General features: G+C 42.4%; 1 protein-coding gene across 1 annotated transcript; it reads left to right on the top strand.

Moving 5' to 3' along the window:
- Positions 1-6,683: 6,683 nt before the first annotated feature.
- MCOLN2 (mucolipin 2) lies at positions 6,684-20,012 on the top strand. Its single transcript, XM_030953477.1, has 13 exons — positions 6,684-6,843; positions 8,486-8,659; positions 8,780-8,924; positions 9,456-9,543; positions 9,674-9,770; positions 10,232-10,331; positions 11,795-11,910; positions 13,008-13,157; positions 14,480-14,581; positions 14,697-14,819; positions 17,244-17,450; positions 18,575-18,690; positions 19,976-20,012. Exons 1-13 carry the CDS (start codon positions 6,688-6,690, stop codon positions 20,010-20,012), a joined length of 1,611 nt encoding a protein of 536 aa, XP_030809337.1. The 5' UTR covers positions 6,684-6,687.
- Positions 20,013-21,389: the final 1,377 nt, after the last annotated feature.

Here is a 21,389-nt window from a genome sequence, read left to right as displayed (position 1 = left end):
TGTTGCCAAGTTAATATAGGAGCTTTGTGTTTTAATAATGCTATGCAATTTCTGGCATGAAATGGAGAGTGGAGTGTGTGAACTTGGATTTCCTGTAGCCATGCTAGTTCCTGTGGACCCTGGTGAGGACCTGTTTCCAGCTGATGTTTAACAGCATTTCAGAATTTGCCATCGAAACAAATATTCAAGTATTTAACCTTACACTAAAAGCACTCCTCAAATTCAGCAAAGGCAAATCAAAGGCGTAGGCAGAACAGATTATTCACAGTATCTGAAAGTTTTGTGTACTGAGGTCCTCTTCTTTCAACACTCACCTAAGACTGAAGACTTTTGAAACTTTTCACGACACAAGGCAGTCTTGCCTCAAAAAGCAAATATGAAGTGACCATGTTTTCTCTTGACACAATTAACTCCTTATGGATCTTTGAGAACACACAAAATATAATGTGCACATCACTATTGTATACAGTAATTTATGTAAGGAACTCTGGCAAGGGTGGCAAGCACTTTAAGATCAATGAAATGCAGAAGGCAGACTTGCATGGCTTTTTCATACAGAGTTAAGAGAGAGCTAAGATTAATAATTCACTTAAAATACAGGTACATTTTGTAAAGAGCTATGGAATGCTTTGCCAATACAATTATAAGGCAAGGAATGGTCTGATTTCATTTAGAAATAGGGTAGAACATGTGCTTTGTCACCATTAACTTATTGAATTGGCAGCAAGTTTCAACAAAATTTGGCAGAGCTCTAAAGTATCAAATTCTTACAGAGTTTTAGAATAGCAGAGAGAAAGCATGTTAATAGAAGCCTGCAGTATGAGCATAAGGCATAGAAATCTACAATAGTTGACCACAAAGCAGGAAAATACAGTGTATACAGAGTCTTTCTATTGCTAATACAAGTGGCAAAGTCTTCCACTGAAGGCTGGTTTCTCTTGCCTGAAGTGAAGCACTGGAAATCCCTGGTAGAGTCTTTAAGTGATGACAGAGGCTTGTGCTACAGCTAAAAAGTCAATAAACTGAGATGCAGCAATTACTTGGAAAACCACGGTCTGTGTTACTTCTGCTGGATTCCACAACTTTTAATTTAGCATTGCTGTGAGTTGTGTGGGTTTGGGGAGGAAAAAGTTGATAAATTACAAGTTGCCTTCAGACAGTAATGGGCAGGGGCAGACTGTGAGGCCAGAGGGGAGGGCTAGCTAAAAGAAGGAGAAGGATGTTTAAAGCAAGGATAGGATGGGGTGAGGGGAAAGAAAGGGACTGCTTACAAATTTAGCAGGGCAGCAATGGTGTAGTTCTGGCTATGGGTGCAGGCTGTTACACTGGGAAAGAAGGACAGCACCCTGAAAGGTTACTGGCTTACAGCTGCTCAAAATGTCCAGTTCTGACTGGGAAAATAAATGCTGCTTTTGTTATATATATCATACTTACATTCTGGGTTTTTTTTTAATAAAGAAACAGACACTCAAACTTGCATTGTTCACCCTGGTGCTGCTGCTGGCAGTCTAAGTGCTTGCTTGTCCAGGTTTCTGACCTGTGTGATCCTTTCTGTTAAAGATCTTCATCTGCCTGACTATTTTGCTCACCTGAGAAGAAGCCAGGCAGTGCTGTGTTTTCTAGCCTGCTGGCTGCTTTTGAGATTAAGTACAGCTCAGCTAGATCTGTGGCTACTGCTGTTCGTGTGTGTGGTGAGGCTTTTTAATCTTATCAACATATGATGTGCTGGTTATGGCCTTGCAGAGCCAAGATGTGTGACAATGATCTTATTCTAAAAAACCCTTGTGACTGCAGAGTATCAGTGATCTCAGCATTAGCAATGCTGGTAGCACATGTAAAGCTGCATCCTGGAGACATGGGTATCTTTATGCTGATACAATCAAGCAGGCACAGACAGAGCTGTAAAATGCAGCTGGGGAGAACAAGGAAGCAGATAAAGCATCTGATAAACTCATGCTTAAATATGCCCTCTTGACCAAGAAGCTGTGGAGGGGTAAGAGATTTTCTTTGTTCTGATTCTCACTGGGCTCTGGAAAGTCCAATAGTCAGTATTTCCTTATGAAAATAAGTCACAGAGTGCTGTATTGGGCAGCAGCTGTTCTCCTACCAAGGCTCATTTCAATGCCAATGTTTTGCATATACAGTTAGGGAGAACTTCTTGTTTTCAGCAAGCCCAGATCTTCTAACATAATGAAGTTACATGGAGAGGAAGAGGTGGAGGGCTTACTTGTTCCTAAGTACCAGTTTCCATGCTGGATTGAAGCACATTCTCAAGAGAAGGTAAACAGTGTGTATGCAAAAGAGTAAGAAATCAAATTCAGATATGCTCATACCTATCCAGTATTAAAATGTGTAAAGGCATGATTTATCTGGCAGATGGGGGGACAGGAATGGAAACAGAGGTAGGACAACACACAGACACTGCTGTAAAAAACAAAACCCGTGGCTGCACCTGTGAGGAGCATCTTCCTGCCTCAAGCAGTAGCTAATGACAGAAGAAGCCTTAAGAAAACCTTCATGCATGAGCTGACACATTGCTCTTGCAGCTAATGTTGAGAAACTGCATATGGATGTTTGGGCTTTTGTTCCTTCTTCTCCCTTACAGTGTGACCACAACCAAATACAGCATGATCTGAAAGCATTGTGTAAGAATCCTGTGCTGCCCATGTCCACTGTGTGGGCAGGTAGAGAGCTCAGTTGCTGCAATGATGCCTCTTACATTCTGTTTTGAGTGCTCTAGTTTGGAGTAACTGCATTAAATCACATCCTCTGAGGAACTAAATACCTCTTGACTCGCAAGACAACCAACTCTGTAGTAGCTAATCTCACCTGCAGTCTTCCCTGCATGCTATCACCGCGTCTACAACTACTGCTCGGCAGTAAGGCAACTCCTGTTATGACAGCGATTATGCTGAGTTGCAGGGGACCCACCAGGATGATCCAGCCCAACTCCCAGCCCCGCACAGGACATCCCCAAGTGTCACACCAGCCCCGCACGGGACATCCCCAAGAGTCACACCGTGTGTCTGAGAGCACCGCGCTCGGAGCGGGGCCGGGCAGGGCACGTGTGCGGCGGGCTGGCTCCCTCCTCCGCCGGGCCCATAAAGGCGGCGCGGCCGGCGGGGCAGGAGCGGGGCCCGGGCTGCTCCGCCGCAGTCCTGCCCCGGCCGGGCAGCGGCCGAAACCCGCGGCCCATGGAGATCCCCCTCAAGTCCCTCCCCGGCGGGCGGGCCGCGGCCAGCGGGTGAGGGAAGCGGGCCGGGCCGGGCCGGGCTGGGCTGGGCTGAGCTGGGCTGAGCTGGGCTGAGCTGAGCCGGGCTGGGCGCGGTGCCGAGCCCTCGGGTCAGCCCGCCCGGCGGGCAGCGGGGGCAGGGCGCTCCTTCGCCAGCGGCTGCGGACCGGACCGGGCCGGGCCGGGCTGGGCTATCCCATCCCGCCGGCCGGGGCCGCGGTAGCGCCGGGGCACGGGGACGGCGGGAGCCGCTCGGGAGGCGCAGGGGGGCAGCGGGTGCGGGTGCCTCGGGCTGCGCACAAGGTAGGTGGGTGCTGTCCGCAGCTCCGTGCCTGCCCCGGCTGCGGCCGCTCCGGGCGGGTTTAGCGGCGCAGCGACGGTGTGAGCCCTGCACGGGAGCGCTTTCCCCTCCGTTTCTGAGAGGACAGTGACGGTGTGACCCCCGCATGGGAGAGCTTTCCCCTCCGTTTCTGAGAAGAGCGAAGCGGTGCCATCCTCTGGCAGAGTGCCGAGTTTAGTACAGGTCGGGAAGGTGAAGCTGGAGTTGCCTAGGCTGACGTGTAGAACTCAACTCAATGATGGCTTTTTTCCCGGTTTTTTTTCTCCTTCTTGCTCCCTTAGGACCGCAGGGTTCTCGTTAATTCCTCTCCAAGATACAGAGCTCAAGCAGATAAATGTTGCTGATACGGAGCTCTGATGGGCACTGTTAGTGTCGCTGCACTAGTGAGTTACTCATTAACGAAAGTGACTGCGCTCACTTACTAAGCGCATTCAATGATGCTTTTTCTACTGGGTGAAGACCTAAATACTACAAGTGTATTTCAGGAGTAGGTAGCTGTAAATTGTAGTTCTTACTGTTGAAACCTCTTCCTTGAGTGGAATGTTGAGCTCTAAAATGCCTCGCTACAAAACAGCTGAACAGCAGACTGTCCTACCAGCTACAGCAGTGAAGTGTTGGTTACAGCAATGCAGCTGCTGGAACTGAGTTAGTACCAGTTATAATATATGAGACACATGAACCTGGATGAGCACCTCAGCATGCATTATACTGTTAGTCTTCATTCACAAAAAAAAAGATTGTGTCAGTGCTTCCAAAACACGCTATGGAAACCCATTGAGTGGTGTAATTACCCTACTGTGTCAGAATTTAATTGCTTCATTGCTCTGTCCTGAGCTGGTACTTTGTTTCAACTAGGTTTAGATTATTAGGCTGATGATCCTGTGGTAGAATTAGATGGTTTGTTTTAAGTATGGTAAATCTGTGGTAATCTCTTGGAGCTTTTAAACTTCTTCAGCGCTTTGGTTGAAGGTTCTAGTTCTGCTGATTTTATGTGGTCTATTTTGATGTAATTTTTAATCTATCCTAGAAATGAATTAATTCAAAACTTGTTGATCTCTTTCACCTGTTGCCCTGTTACCTGTTTTGCCTATTTCAAAATGAATTCTTTCTTAAATACTACGCCAGAGAATGCCTGTTTTTTAATTGGAAGACAAAGTCCAACAGTGATAGAGGCTTGAATCTTCGATCTCTCTTGAGCAAAAAAAAATGTGCTGCTTTCTTTGACAAATTTCCTGCTCATAATTTCTACAGTTAATTAATAACGGGAGCTAAAGACATCAATGAAAATAATCCCTACCCATAAGTGAGAATTGTAAGTGTAAAGGTGAAAGTGCAGTTACTAGTCAACATCAAGTTTTTGGAATATCTGTAAGGTTTTGACACACATCTTTGGAGTAAACCATTATGTTTTTCATGCTATGTATTTGAATATTTTTTTAAAGTTTATTATAAAGTTTGCTGTTTGATTTGTGAGGGTTTTGGCCTGTGTTTGTTTGGTGGGATTTTTTTTATTTTTAAAGATTTGTCACTTCCGATATGCTTTTATTGGAAGCTTAGGGAAGGATTTTGCTGAAGTCTTGAAGTGGTTCTTATGTCACACCTTCATGCTTTAAAATGACCAGATTTGGCTTAACCCTGTTCTGTTTCCTCTTTCCTGCCCACCTCCTGCTCTCAGTTTCACTCTGGGTTAGCTCATGCTCACTGTGTGCCCACACAAACCCTTCTGCCTGTGGGAGAGGCTGGTCCAGGAGCAGTGATGTCCTTGGGTGTCAGTGCAGGACTGAAGCATCTTTGTACCTGTGTCCCTGATCAGTGCTCACAGCTCTATCTATCACATCCTCCTCTGGCAGGTGTGTTTGCATCTTTCAAAGTTTTTGTATCTTAGATGTTACTGAAACTAGTCCAGTATGTTTTTGTTGTAAGTTTAAATAGGGATGCTGCCCACAGTTTCTTCTTCTTGGAAACTTCCCATGTTTTTCCTGCTTCAAAAACCAAAGTCATCCTGCTTCTCATCATCTTCATGAAAGATTGATTTAAGGCTGTGTATGAAGGATAGCTCTTGAGCTTTTAATATTAAAATAGATTTTTTGTTGTTTTCACTTCCTCTTCTGAGGAACCACCACAATGTCAGCTTTACTCTGCTTCTTTAACTGGAATTTCTCTTCTTGTGGGGCAGCTGGTTCTAGCAAACCAAATGTGCTTTGTGATCTACAGTTTGAGCTCAAATATCTGTGCACTTCAGACAGGTGAGGACACAAAAAGTAAAAATGAAAAAGTATTCCAAGTATCTGAAAACTTGGAATCGATGCTTTTGGTTTTGAGCCTCAGACAAAATGTTGTCCTTTATAAAATTCAGAATGTTGGGAGCAATATTCTGAATGGTAAATGGGACTGATAACAAGCTGGGGTCAGATATGATCCTCTTATGATGTAAAGAGAGAAAAAAAAATTAAAAGTTGTGTTCTGGTCTGTGTGTGAAGTAGGGAAGTTCTGACAATTTAGGGCACTGGAAAACAGGGTTAAAATGATCATGAGATAAAAGTAAAGTTTTTTCAATATCCTATTCAGTTGAAAAGGAGAAACCTAAGGTGATTTAAAACACAACAACAGTCCTTTGTACTTGGTCCTCTGATTTTTACATGTCCAAATATTTAAATAAATAAATGCCCATGAATTTAGCCCTTGAATTTAGCCCTTGAAGCTGCATGTTCATAACAGAAGTGTGTGTAAAGCCTGCTCTGGTTTAATTTTTAAGACATCTTTTTCTTGTGCTAGAATGTGGGTTATTCAGACAAATATGTTAACAGTGGTGCCTCTTTGTTTCAAATATATTTTTAAGAGAGTACTAACAAGTCTACATTTCTTTCTATTACAGACCCTCTTATTTAATGGCTATTAATTATTTGTCTAAATGGTGTGTTTTAATGATCAGATGCGTTTGAATGCTTTTCAATAGTGTGATCACAGTAAAATATTTTTGCATTTCCATAAGATAACCCAAAAACTACTTTGGACCTTTTATGTCATGTGGTGATCTGAGGTGATACTGCAATGAGGAAATTGTCTGCCAAAATATTCTGTTGGTTTCTAATTAATATTTTTTTGTGGCAGAAATATGATGGCTCAGTCAGATTTAGATCTAAAAGAGATGGCTTTGAAAGAGGATTTGAAGTTTTACTTCATGAACCCATGTGAAAAATATAGAGCAAGACGTCAGATACCATGGAAATTGGCTTTGCAGATTTTGAAGATACTTATGGTTACAACACAGGTGAGTCTCTGGTTTTACTCTTAGAGTAGCAATGATGTGCAAGAGAGGCAGGTCTGTGCTTCTGGGCCTTTGCCATCCCAGGGTGCTTGTTACTGGCTTGAACCTCCCACTTCAGTCCATAAAGGAAAAATACTATGAAAGGTGCTTCAAGGGGGAAGAATAACATAAATTTTGAAAGCCTCCTGGAGATTTTTGGGGCAGTGTTTGACCAGGTATTTTGCCATTTTTGACATAACAGTTTGAAACAAATTGCTCTTCCCACGAAATTCAGCACTGTCTTCAGGCCTGTTGTCACAGTACTGCTTTTTGTTGCATTCTTAGATTACAGTTTCACTGGACTATTTAAAAAGTGATATTTCCTGATAGTTAATCAGAAAATTAAGGTGTCCATGTTCAGTGTGAAGATGCCATGGTTTCTGATGATGATGGGATGGCTGGGCTGCAGGAACTGGATGTGCCTCTTGCTTCTGTCATCAAATAATGCATTTGAAAAGTTGTGTACTGTTTGAGATACTATGTGGAGGCAAAGCAGAGGGTGTTTGTAAACTTCACTGGTATCACAGTGCAGTTGGTTATGTTACAGTCCCCCAAGAGTGACTGCATGTGGAGGGAAGTAAAATGGGACACACACATAGGTAGAAATTACTTTTTATGAACCTTTGAAATGCAAGACTGACTTCTGTCAATTTGCAAGAACAGCTAAATATGTGCGCTGAGTTGTTCCTCTTCCTTCAAAGACAGGACAGTAGACTTTGCATGTGAATGATGACACAAAATACAACGTCACAGGTCTCTGAAAAGGTTCATTACTGCCATCTCTCCTAACCTACTGACTTCCATTTCTGGGGCTATCACTGAACGTGTAATATTTCTGTCTGCTGCCCCAGTCTCCCACTGTCCTTTGTGAGCAGAAGGGGTGCTCTGCTGCTTGGCTTTCAAAGGCCACAAGATTTTTCTGGACTGCTGCTTGAGACTTTTCTTGTCAGCCTTTGGTTTTGCTCAGATGTCAGGCTTGGGGATATCCTCCTGCTACTGTGCCAATGAAGAAGCTCTTGTGGAAAACCCAGCAGTTTCTCAGCTCTGTTTGTTTTTTTGTGGTGGTGGAAATGGGAACATCCATATGGCAGGGGAACGCAGGTCTTCAGTAGTAACTCTGCTGTTCCTGCTTGTTACAGCCTCCTTAAGCAGCACCTGGGTCAGGCAGGTGAGGCTCATTATTGCTCTAATCCTGTGCCATGCCAGGGGTAGGAAAGGAGCAGGAATTTGTCCCTAGCAAAGCAGAGCATTTCAGGGGTAGCAGGGTGTGCTGTTAAGTTAGCTTGTCTGCCATTTGCATCTTCCACATAGGTTTTTGCAAATCCCAGTTGGAGTTGTTGGTCCATGAGATGTAAAACTGCAAGTGATGGAGCTGGCTGGTCAGTTGCTGCAGTTAGATTCTGTTTCACTTACCCTGCATGTGATAACCTTGGCTTTGGGAATCTTATGCCATTGGTTAGAGGCTGCTCTGCTCCTGCCAGAGTTACAGTAACAGGCACCTGTCTGGTTTGTGTTTATTGTAATTAAAGGCTGTTTCCAAAAATGCTGGTGCTTGACCACTGTTCAAAATTCAAATCCTTTTTTTTTTTTTTTTTTCTCTTGTTAGCTTGTTTTTTTTGGTTTGAGTAACCAGCTGGTGGTCTCATTCAAAGAGGAAAACACTGTTGCTTTCAAACACCTATTCCTGAAAGGCTACTCTGGAACTGATGAAGATGACTACAGCTGCAGTATATATACACAACAGGATGCTTATGACAGCATTTTTTATGTTATTAATCAGGTAGGTGTGAGTTTTAATTTAAAAACCTGTATTGATACATATAACTTTGAGGTTTCAGTTTGCTTTCTAATGCAACAAAAGGATTACTTTCTCTAACTTCTGTTTTTGTTTTTAAACTAGTACAGGAACCTAAAGAACATATCCCTGGGGACACTTGGTTACGAACATGAGGAATCAGGTCTAAAAATCTGTAAACAGCAGTACAAGAGAGGCACAATGCTTCCTTCCAATGATACACTGAACATAGATGTTTCTACTGAAACAGGTACAGTACTGTTGTACTTAAAATGTCTTGCTGTGGAGTATTTGAATTCTAGTTCTGAAGCTTAAAACAAATAGCTTTTTGTGTAGCAATCACAGGAACATCACCATGCTTCTTGCCTATTTCCCTCTTGGTTTTTAGCACCTGTCTAGAAAAGACTGCTGTGATTATGAGAGGCTCTCTTCAACCACCTACAAATCCTTGTAATTGATGCTGAGGTGGTGTTTTGTTGTTCTTTTTCTTAAACACCCCTGTTCCCCACTGTGCAGGAGGTTCAAATGGGGAATTCTGGATGCTAGGCAGTCTGTACCTTCCATGGCTGGGTGCCCTTACTGCCTCTCAGAGCTGAGTTCTGGCTGCTCACAAGTTGGTACACAAACCTGCTTCTGACACCACTAGCTGGGCCTCTGAATAGGTTTGCTCAAAATTAATGTTTTGCCTGATTAGGACTTGCTATACACACTGATCATCTCAGTTTAATGCCACTTTCAATGTGAAGTTTTTATGCTAACATATCTTCCTCTTTATTTCCAGAATGTATCCTTTTAAAGCCAAAGGAACTAACTGGTAAGAAGGCAGAACTGAAGCTGAACTCTTCTTTTTTCAATCTTGAATTTTACAGGTAAAGTCATGGGGTTTTTAAAATTATTCCAACTTGTTCTTTCATGTTAACATGGTGGATTCTGATTTGTGCAGTTTGTGTATATCTCTGTGATATTTAAATATCTTTGTGCACTTTTTCAAATATCCAGGCTTATACAGGTTGAAATCTCCTTCAAGCTGAAAGGCATTGCTCTTCAGACAATCCATGCCCGTGAATTGCCTGACTGCTATGCATTTCAAAACACTGTAAGTGAAAATGGGCTGTGGCACTTCCAACCCTGTGCATGTGAGGAGAGCTTAGGCTGAGGTGGAGGTGTCATCCTCACACCTGGCCTGCAGGAGAAGCACAGCTGAGCATGTGCTGGCCTCACCCCTCCTTCCCAAAGGCTGCTGAAATGGTGCTGACATGGGACAATGTTGCTTTGTAACATATTCCAGTTGGTAACCTCATAACCTGAGAGAGGGATAGGGAATTGTTCTTCACCTAAAGACTAAGTGTGAAGTTTGGCCTCTTGGAATACTGCTCATTAGGCAGTACATGTCATCTACTCAAATTATGTCTACACCATCATTTATGGTGGCAACTTTCTTAAAGCCTCTCTGATCAACAATATTAATGCATGCTGTGTCCAAGGCACTCAGCAGGATTTATTTTTCTGGAATGCAATCTTGCTAGTCCTGTTTCTGATGTAGCTCTGTATTTTCAGATAACTTTCAATAATAGAGCCCACAGTGGAAAAATCAAGGTCTATTTTGACAGTGACACTGACATTCAGGAGTGCAAAGACTGGCACATATTTAACTCAGGTGAGTGTGGTGCATGTGGGTTTGCAGAGCAGCACTATGGGTCTCCCTTTGCTTTCCCTGGTCTGTAGCAGTCTGTCCAGCAGGACATTCCCCAGCCTGTTCATCCCCCTGCCAGTAGAACAATGCAACTTGCCTAATGCAATTCATTACCTCTTGCTAATCAAGAGCTAGGAAATAATTCCTTTTGTGAGGGTGTTGTGAGATTACATGATCCCCTCTCCATGCCCAGTGTGTGTTGGCAGTGAGCTCCACCTCAAGTGAGCAAGGAGGATGAATGTTTCTTCCATAGATTTTTAATTGTTGTGCTGCTCTGAGATAACTCAATTTAACCCACTAACACTGGATAAATTTCCAACTGAAGCCTCCTACAGCTTTCAATTTTGTTTTCTTCTAACTGATTGAAGCATACTATTTCTGAAGGTTTGTTCTTCATATTGGCTTTTTTTTTTGCCACTGCTGAATGAAATGATGTGTATGAACATAGGCTGGCATCTGCCTTGTATTTCCAGTGTTAAAGGCTTGGTCTGACAGCTCAGGAATGTGCACCAAAGGGCCCTTAAAGAAACAGCAGCTGTGACAGACTGTGCAACTGCTTCTCCGATGTGGTGACTTGCTGTAAAGGACTGATGGAACAATATTTTGTAGTGTGCTATATAATATCTTGATTAATAAATATATTATTTTGCCTGCCCTTTGCCTTCTCTGATAATGCTGTGTTGTACAGATATTAAAGTGCTAGTTTACAGAATATTCTGAATAACCTCAAAGTGCCTTGGCTTGCATCTCTGTCGCAATTTCTTGTGGCTGTCTTTCAACTACCTCTTCCTGAGTACTGTATTTTGTGTCTGATTACCAGCTGAGGGAGCAAGCATATTTCAGTAATAAAGGTGAGCTGAAGGGCTATTGCAACAATTAAAAATGAGCGTTTACCTCTTTTATATAGTTAAAAATGCATGTTATGGAAAAGATAGGGACTGTTGTTGTGAGGAAGCAAAGGACCTAATTTGTGCTCACATGATGGATTTTAAATTTGTGGATGAAAAGAAAACAGTACAGAAAGTCCAACAAGTTTCTTATTGCAGACTAAGATGGGAATTTTTTTAATTTAATGGTGTTGATACAGACCAAATCTGCATTTTTTTTGCCTCATGTAGTTGTAATACTGTGGAAGCACAGATGGACAGGTAAAAAGGAGGATACCTGTATTTATGTATCCATTTTTGGGTTTATTTTGAAGAACTTGAAGATATTTTTCATTTTTGTGGTCCAGTCTCCATGACTGTCTTGATGTAATTTTCTGCTGAGCTGTGTTCAAGATATGCTTGCAGGAAGAATAAAGCTCATAACCCATCTGCTTATGGGGTGAGAGTATTTGAGCACGAATTGTTGCAAAATGTCACATAACTTGCATTAAAAGAGATGTGAAAAGACTCACCTTACTTTATTGCCTTGGCTCTTTACAGTTCTCCAGAAAAACACTCAGTATATTCTAGTCTTTGATGGATTTGTCATATTAAGTTGCTTGGCTTCTCTAATCCTCTGCACACGATCCATCGTTCTTGCCTGGAGGCTGCAGAAGGTGAGCACCGTGCTCGTGGCCTTAATGCTCGTTTGGTCTCTGCTGCTTTGCTGCTGGTCTTGTGAAGGGTACTTTTTGAAACTTGGGGTATTAAAGTGAGAAAATCTGTTACAAGATGTCCCTCTTACCGTTATCTCTAGAAGGGATGTGTCGGTATCTTGGTGGACAATTGCTAACTACAAATGAATTTTATTTCTGTTTGTGTAGTGCTGTAATTTGAAGTATTTTGTTTTATCTCTCCATGGGCAAAAAAAGGAGACTTTTTTTCCCCTCCCTCCCAGGATTTTAGACAAAATGACTTCTGAGTCTTTGTGCTGCAAACAGGCTGTGGGCCCTGCACCTCCAAACCACAACTCTTTCTTCCCTGGCTTCAGAGTAGAATTCCCATTGAGGTCTAGTTATAAATGAACGCCTTAATGAACATCCCTCAAAGCCAGCTTTAACTGGAGAAAATGTAAAGCGCAGCACATTGTCTAACTCTGGCTGGTTTTTTTTGTAAGCATGTGGCTCACGAGAGTTAGAAGTGTCCATGGTAGGTAGCATATGAAAACACAAATACTTGTTTATCTAGCTCAATGTATCCTTTTTGTAGCTTGGAAACAAGACCAAGAGTCAAGGGGACATGATTCAAGAGAGGCATTGTCAAATTGCTCTCAGGAATAGGTCCTTCACATTTATTCCTGAGCAAAAAGAGCAACTGAAAGCAGATGGGCTGTGCTGGGCATAGAGGTGGTATTGTTTGCTCTATTGAAAATGAGAGCTCTTGTCCTGTAGTTGCATTTGAGCTCTTTTTCACTTCTTTAGTTGGGTGGCCTTGCTCTGTTAGAGGTCGATAGAACCTATGGTAAAAGGGTCAACAGGCCATGGTTAGGTTAGTGGGAATGGGTTTTGAAATCAAGTGATCTCTGGAAAGTTCATTTTCACTGGCCTAAATCCATCTTAATTTTTTTCCTATTTATTTCTGTTGCCATTGAGAATTAGCTTTAAACGACTGTTCCAGTGAATATTATAGGAAAATGCGTTGTGTGGAACTTGAACATTACCATGTTTTTCATCCAAGGTGGCCTGTAACTAAAGATCTAAATGCTTGTCAACAGAGATTTGTGAATTTCTTCCTGGAGAAACACAAGCGCCGTGTGTGCTATGCTGACCGCCTGGAGTTCCTGAACGGGTGGTATGTCCTGGTAATTATCAGTGATGTCATGACAATCATTGGGTCAATCCTAAAAATGGAAATAAAAGCCAAGGTAAGAATTTCATACTTCAGCTAAAATACTGATCTTGCTACAACCATGTGTAATGTGCTTTAATTTGGGACAGGTGGAAGTGAGCCATAATAGTTAATAGCCGTCTGTTTGCTTATTTCAGTCCATTTCCTAGTTTAATAACTACTTTAGTCGCTCTTCCCCAAAGTCTTTCAGTAAAACCATGTAAACTATTAAAACATCTTATTTTCACAGTGCTAAGACCTCCAATCCCTGGTATGGGACCTGTGGTAGACAGTTCCCAACAGAAAGACCCAACAATTTGAGTTGTTCGTTCTGTAAGAAGTAGCACATACAGGACTGGGAAGACACGAGTCCTCCCCTTGAATGACACAGGGCTCTTGATGGCTTGTGGGACTGGACACACAGCTGTCACAGCTTGCTTTCCTGGCAAGCATTGGCACAGACAGTGTGCGACCTGCTCATCCTTGACCTCCCTGCCTGGGCTCGCTGAAATCTATGTGTTTTGTCCAGCTGGCAGGAGGATTTTGGGGTTGGTTTTGTGGGTTTTTTCTAGTTTTTTCCTTTTTTTAAATCTCCAATAGATGTGTGTCAACAATTCATGTGTTCACAAAACTTTGTATTCTGGGAAAAGCAGAGTAGGTGGTGTGCTGCTCCCGCTTCATGTGTACTGAGGCTCAAAGGGCAGGTTCCAGAGCGGCCTTCAGAGGAAGCACTTGGGTGTCCCTGGCTGTAGGTTGAGGTGGGGATTGAGGGTGGGAAAACTTGAGCTAGATGGCTCTCTTGTGCCTACTGCAACCAGTTCTAGCCTTCTAAAGTAAAGTGCAAGTAGATTTGGTTGTAGTGAAAACAATGCTCATGTTCTGATCTGCTGGCAGAGAACCTGTTCAGAGATGTAAATGCATGTAAGCATGGAAAGGGCTGTAGTCCCAAGGGTCACTTTTCATGTAAATGATGGCTCGTGTTTTTTAAATAGTGAATGAGAGCTTCTTTGCCCAACAGCAACTAGTAACCTTCTTTTTAAACAAAAGTTTTGAGTTATCCAATCTAATTTTGAAACTGTGTTGTAACTAAGGGCTTTTTCTTTCTTCCAGACTTTGCACTTCATGTAAAATTTCAAGAATATCAGCATAGGTGTACTTTCATTTGCAGCACTGTTCTGTTTAAATGATCTCAGTAAATAACTGCAGCTCACATTGATCTGATTTTTGTGATGTAGCAACAGGCTTTCAGTATTAGGCTGCCCTACTTTGTTTGTTTGAACTGCTGGAACTTGAGTAGCTGTCAGGCTGACATATCTACTGCTTTGTAACTTGACCACCTGCTCTGTTTGGATCCCTCAGAACCTCACAAGTTATGATGTCTGCAGCATTTTACTTGGAACATCAACTCTGTTTGTCTGGGTTGGAGTCATCCGATACCTGGGATATTTTCAAACCTACAATGTAAGCAGAGAATCAAATGTCTAACAATTAAAGCATGTAGAAATGCTTCTTTCCAGATCCCTCTCTAATTTTTTTTTTCTTTTTTCCCCCTTCTTTGCTCCCCTCTGACTTGTAGGTGCTCATTTTGACTATGCAGGCATCGTTGCCGAAAGTGCTGCGGTTTTGCTGTTGTGCTGGGATGATCTATCTTGGCTATACTTTCTGTGGTTGGATTGTCCTGGGGCCTTATCATGAAAAGGTACATCAGCAGTATCCCTCCTTTTGTGGTGCGATGATGGGAATATCTGTGTGTGTGTGTGTATGTATCGCTCCTAGCCAAATGAACAGAAATGTGTCTTAAATGGAAATGTCTGTCTAAAAGCTGTAATGTGAAGATGGGAGTCATTCCATCCGTACCTCCTTCTACCTGCTCCTTTTAACAAAATAACTATTCTTGCTTTTACTGTGTGCTCTCCAGCACCAGGCTGTTTTGGTGAGGGGATGGTTTGCCCAGGCCACGGGCATTGGTCTGTCTCTTCTGCCCTCTTCTGGCAATCCCACTTCAGCTGGGTTACACAGGCACTAAATAGTTCGCTGGAACGTTTTTTTTTAATCTCCTTGGCTCTGGCCTTGTTTTTCCGAATCTTTCCCATGCCATGTAACTTCAGCTCCTAAATTGTGACTCATAAAAGGAATAAATGAATGCTTGTCTTGTTTGCTTTGCTTCCTGTGTGGGGGCGTGTTGTGGGTTTGTTTGTTTGTTTTCTTAAGGTTGGTATCAAAGTGTGTGCCTGGTATGTCTTGTCTGAAACCTGGGTGCAGGAGTAAGGCTCTGTATATTCTAGAACACAAACCAAAACAGCCCTAAAGCTTGTTTGCTTTTCCTCTTGGCAGATGCTCAGTGTGACAGTTTGAACAGAGGCAGATTCCTGTCGTGGCAAATTCTAAATGTCTGTTAATGACTAACAAATGTCTCATTTCTCATTCTGGATCCCTGGGTGCCACACAGTGTGTGTGTAACAGGGACATGCTGCAGTGCTTTTTCAGCTTGCTCTGCCCCCAGAGCTTGCATTGCTCCAGTTTGCTGTAATTCCCTCCTTTGGGCAATGCAGGTGTTCAGTCTGCACGTTCCCAGCTGATGACAATACATTTCTCTGGGGGATGCTGGAGGCAGAGGGGTCTTCTGCCACACCAGAGGCTCAGTTGTTTATAACATTATAAGGCACAGCATAATTACTGTTGTAACCTCCCTGCAACAAGTACCTTATCTGAGCCAAAGGGAGGGACAGTCAACACCATACTTATCTATGAAAATGTTACCTCTTGCCTAAATGTCATGGATCAATGTCAAGGAAAGCAGCTGGAGCTGCGGAGGATTCCCGTTCCTCAGTTCCCCAGTGTCCCACAGGAAGGCAATGTGGCACTGTGCAAGGCAGGCCAGCCCAGGGCTGCCTTCCCGGGGCTCTCCAGCCACTGAGCCCTCCTGGAAGAGATGGGAAGAGTCTTCCCCGATGTCCAGAAATGCTGGAGAGCTCCTTATGCTCGAAAATATAGAAATACACCCTCTACCACAGTCAGAGAGAGGGAGTGGGTGTCCTGCATTTTGTGACTATGTCAGTCCAGGGGCTTCCAGGTGAGCAGTCCTTAGCAGTGTCCCTGTGTCAGTGCATCAAAACTTGAGTTGCTCAAAAATTACCTGTGCCATGCCTACTTTCTTCCTGGATAATGTACTGCTGAGTTTCACAATGGCTTTAAAATTCAGTTCAAAAAATAAAAATAAAATAAGCCATAGGTGTGAACCAGACCTGCTGTGCCTGTGCACCAATATATTCTCCTTACCTCTTGACATCTTGTTTTCATTGTGGGGCCACAGTTGTGTTAGTTCACTGATAATGCACAACGTTTTAATGTGGCTATTAATTCATATTGTCCAATAAATTATAGTCAAGAAATCCAGTTATTTGGAAGGGCAGAGCAAAATGGGAAGTGGGCTTACCTGGTAGCTTCAGGACACATTCCAGTTTGGGGAAATGGAGTTTGGAGTTTGAGACTGTTCTTGAAATTAAGCCATGATTTTTGTACAGGGTGTGCTCCAGTAGCTTCATAAAAAAGCTATAGCTTGTGCTTACAGCTCATAGAGGCCTTTCTGAGGGACAGATTGTAATTCAGTTTGGACCATTTGAGTTCTGAAGGCTATGTGCTGACTCTAGCCCCTGAACACAGTATTGATTTATTACCCATACTCCAGTAATGCTGCAGAGCTGGGAAGCAGAGAATGTGGGTGTGTTGCCAGCATACTACCACTAATTTACTGTATAGGTTCTGTGAAATCACTTCAACTGTGCTTTGGGAAATGGAATGATACTTTCCTGCAAGCCCAAAATTGCCTATAATTCAGTAGCTTTTCATGGTGGTCAGTTATTGACTGTTCTGCCTGTTGAACATCACAAGTTTTATTTCTTGATAATAAATATTCTTAAGTCTGATCTCAACACATCGTGCTTAGTCAAGATGATAATTCTACATGTTTTTATTACTCATGTATATTTTGGCCTGAATGTACAGGAAAGTGTGGTAGCATTTAATTGCCTGAGTTGACTTTCTTGTCTGCTTTGAGTAAAACTCAATCTTTGAGTCTTGATTGATTATCACATGCTGCTTATAATTTGTACTCATTTTCTAGTTTGAAGATCTGAACACAGTGGCTGAATGTCTGTTTTCTTTGGTCAATGGTGATGATATGTTTGCAACATTTGCTCAAATCCAAGAGAAGAGTTCCCTGGTGTGGATGTTCAGCAGATTGTATCTGTACTCCTTCATCAGTCTGTTTATATACATGATCCTCAGCCTTTTTATTGCACTCATTACTGACTCCTATGACACCATAAAGGTAAAGCATTTGTTTTCTGTTACTCTTCTATTCAGTTTTGCATTCATTCTTGTTAATCACTCAACACCATACCACCTACCATTGCTTCTGATGTGTGATGAGATTATTAAAATATTTTCCTTTAGTCTGTGGCAAAATTGGAAGAGTGGCTGGGTTTACTGACATCGCAGAGATGTGCCTTTGGCAGGAGTTTGGAAAGGTTCAGGCTGATAACTCTAAAGTCATTTAGGTGTCCAGGCCTCCTTAGTGTGCTGCTTAGAAATGTGTGGTTAAAAGGAAATGTCTTCTGAGAGGTGCACTACTTCTCGTTCCAGTTAAAGTTGTGCCATCCATTTCCAGTATGGACTGTCTGGAAGTGAACCTCAGTTTTCAGTAATTACCTTCTGTTCTGACCTCAAGTGCTCTCTGCCCTCTGTGCTGCTGGTGGTCTCAGTGGCCAGTGGGAAGGCAATGTGGATCCCACCCTTCAGCCCTCATCTCTTTCTTGTCTTGGTGTCACACACAGGCCAGCAAAATAGGGCTGGTCTGACATGAGCTACAACCTCCAGACCAAGCAAGAGCTTCACTTTTGAAGCACCTCAAAATATAGCTTAATTGTCTGTGCTTCTTAGTTTACTGGATGGTCTGATCTGCAAAATGGTGTTTTACTGACTCTTCCCTCTGAGCATTCTTCACAGATCAACTGGGAGCTGTTTCAGTATGCTGAACATGTTTTTCTCATAGCATTTCTTCAGCATGGCAATATTGAATAGTCACACTGGAACCCTTTAAATCCAGAATTAGAGGTTTTAGGGAAAAGGAGCCCAGGGCACTTGCAGGGAGCACAACAGCTCACTGTGACTGAGGGAGAATCAATACCATCATGGGCTGAGATCACTTGCTTGGCCTTATGGGCAGCAAACAAAACATAAGAGAATTTGTGAACAATGTGAATTTTCTGTCACTGAGACTGTTGGTGGAACAAAGCAAGCTATGTAGTGTTTCTAGGATGGAAATGGGTTCTTTCCTTTCTACAGACATATTGAATTATTGAACTAAATAATCTGGTTTAACTGTCACACTCTAGAGGAAATTTTAGAATGTTTCATGCCCGTGTGTTGTAAATAAAATGCTTTTTCTTTCAGAAATACCAACAAAGTGGTTTTCCAGCAACAGATTTACATGAATTTCTAAAAGACCATAGCAATGCTGGCTACAGAAAAGACAGAACTTCTTTTCCACTCATCTGCTGCTGCAGGAGGTCAGTAGGGTGTTTTTAATGAGTGTTTTCCTAAGAAGTACAACAGTTAGCTTCTCACTGCAAAATGCTGCTTCACGGATGCTGGAGTATCCAGAATTCAGCCTGGTAATAGTTGGGTGCTGCTGTTCCTCCTGCACTTTACTTCATGTTAGATCTTTAGTCAGCTGATGATGCAAAGGCAGCAGTTCTGAGATAAACATGTTTTAACTGTTGTACTCTTATGAAAACTGCTGCGCAGAAGCTGATGAGAGGACTGTGGAGTACATCAGGAAACTACCAAGGGTTCTGGAGCAAACCAAGTCTTTGCTTCAAGCTGTCTGTTTCCAAAAAGCGTTGCTACTAAGCTTGGAGTAGTAGCAGAAAGTGAGAGGGTGATTCAGCCACAGGCACTTAATCCCAAAGCTATGCAGTGTCTGAGGCAAGCTGTTGGAATACCAGAATATTGCCAGAATATTGGAAACTCACTGCTAAATGTCTTCTTGTAGGCATTGTGGCAGGGCTCCTTTTTAAAGTGGTGGTGAGGGACAGATGTCTCATCTGGTGCTTGCTGGTCTGCTTTGAATTGTGTTTCTGAGGCAACATAACACACCTCTGAAGCCCTGTTAGAGACAGGAGGGACCATGTCACCGTCCCTAGAAGCCCTGTTAGAGACAGGAGGGACCATGTCACCGTCCCTAGACAGTCCAGGATAATCCATTCCTGTGCACAGAATGGTTGTGGGCACTGTGCAAGGAAGCCAGCCTATGGGAGAATGAGCAGACTAAAATGTGAACACTTAATCACAACTGGTGTGACAATTCCCCTTTTAGCAGTAGGATTTTTGTCTAATTATATACTGATGCTTTTGTGAAATGCAATTTTATACATTTGGTGTACCCTGGCAGGAGGGGACCCATAGCCAAAAAAGGAACATGTGAGAGGATGATGGGCAGGTATCCCAGTGGCTACTGGGGGCACACAATGAAAACCAGCTAGTCAACAAGAATTCCAGCTTCAGGTTTCACCTGCAAGTCACTGTGCAGAGTAAGAGATTTGTGTGCTTGAGCATAATAAGCATACCCCATAATATGCTGTGCAGTACTGAGGGCACAAGCCTGGTGATGGAGTGAAAATCTTTAGCTTTTGCTACTATGGCAGGTTTTGCATCATTGTCCAGTGCAGGAGTTAGAGTTGCATGTGGAAATGGGAGTGCAGAGAACAGAAGGATCAAAACTGAGCTCATAGGGGTAGATGCTTCCTATTGCATTTCTTGCTGATTGGAGAATTGTGAATTTTTTCTTTGCAGACAACAGAGTGATGACAACTTGATACTTATTAATTGATGGCTACACATTGAAATTCACTACTAATATATGCAAAGAAAGCATAGTGGTATGGAGAAGGATAATTCTCCAAATTGCAGTGGAACCTGCCATCTGGATCTGCCTCAGTTCTGGTGTCTAGAACAGACTTGTCTTGGCTAATTCAGGTTTTGGGGGGAGAAAGCTATTGGTGTGACAGCAGCTGGCTGACCAACAGGAGACCCAGAAGCTGTGTCTGGAGAAGAGCTGTGAAGAATTCTGTATTCTTGCCTCAAGTTCTGTCATGTTAGAGAAGACTGATCCTTGAACATTGTCTGTGGAAGCTCTGTTGGCTAATGACATTGAGGAGGAAGGAAAATGGCTTTGAATCAGCTGCTGTTAATAAGAAAAAGAATTATACAAAAATAATTTTTAAAAAATAATCCCGTGTTTAAAGGTATTAAATAAAAAGTCATGAAGGGAGGAATTTATCACTTAACTTGATGCATTCAGCCTGTCATTTATACTTGGCATATTTCATTTATTTGAATTAAATTTATGTAAAACAAAAAAGCTGCACAAAAGTGGAAAATAACTGTTATTTTCCCTCTTGTATATCATTTTACCACAAACTACTTATAGGTCACAGTCTTTTCTTTAGCAGCTTTACTAAAAAGCAGTTTGTTATCCTTTTATCTTTTTTGGCTGTCTTTTCTATTATACCCACAATACTGATTTCTACTGTGTCCAAATTCAACTTACTGCTTTAGCTATTGTTAAATACTTCTTTACAGGGTAGAAAACTGTCATGGTAAGCATTATCTGAAGGCTGCTGGAATTTTTTTTTTTTTTGGTAGTATTATACTGTTGTATTGTCATAATCCAGAGGAGAAATTCAGCCAAAAACAGTGCCATGGAATTTTACTTCTATTTCAAGCACATGTTAATTGGAAGAAAATATGTAGCAACTGAGCCTTGCAGTTGGTTTGTTCCGGTGACTTTCTAGCTGTCTTTGGATGGGCAGCTATAAAGACTGTACTTTCCTCTTGCCTCTTTATAAACTTTATTTAGTGAGAACAGAGGACTTTGGGGAACTTTAAAAGCACTTCCATGATACTAGTGCACAAATGTTAGCCACATATTTCTGGGAACTTCCGGGGTGCTGACAGTTCCTGGGGTGGGTGTACTATTATATGAGATGCTCCACTTTTGTCTCTGCACTATTTGCTCTCTAAAAAAGCCATTCTTTAGTAGGTGATGTCAGCATGTTAACTAGGACTCAGTCTTGCTGTGTGTTCTTAACTACTAACGGTGGTCTCTGCAGGTTCTGGCTTGTCCATGTTTCAAATGGCAAAGGCAATCCAAAATTCTGCCCTGATATGAGTGACATGAGTGGCAGCTTCCCCCCCCCTTTTTTTG

The sequence above is a fragment of the Camarhynchus parvulus genome, chromosome 8 (assembly GCF_901933205.1).
Source record: "Camarhynchus parvulus chromosome 8, STF_HiC, whole genome shotgun sequence".
NCBI lineage: Eukaryota > Metazoa > Chordata > Aves > Passeriformes > Thraupidae > Camarhynchus > Camarhynchus parvulus.
Note: the sequence above shows the minus strand (reverse complement) of the source record. Positions and strands in the feature narration are given on the sequence as shown.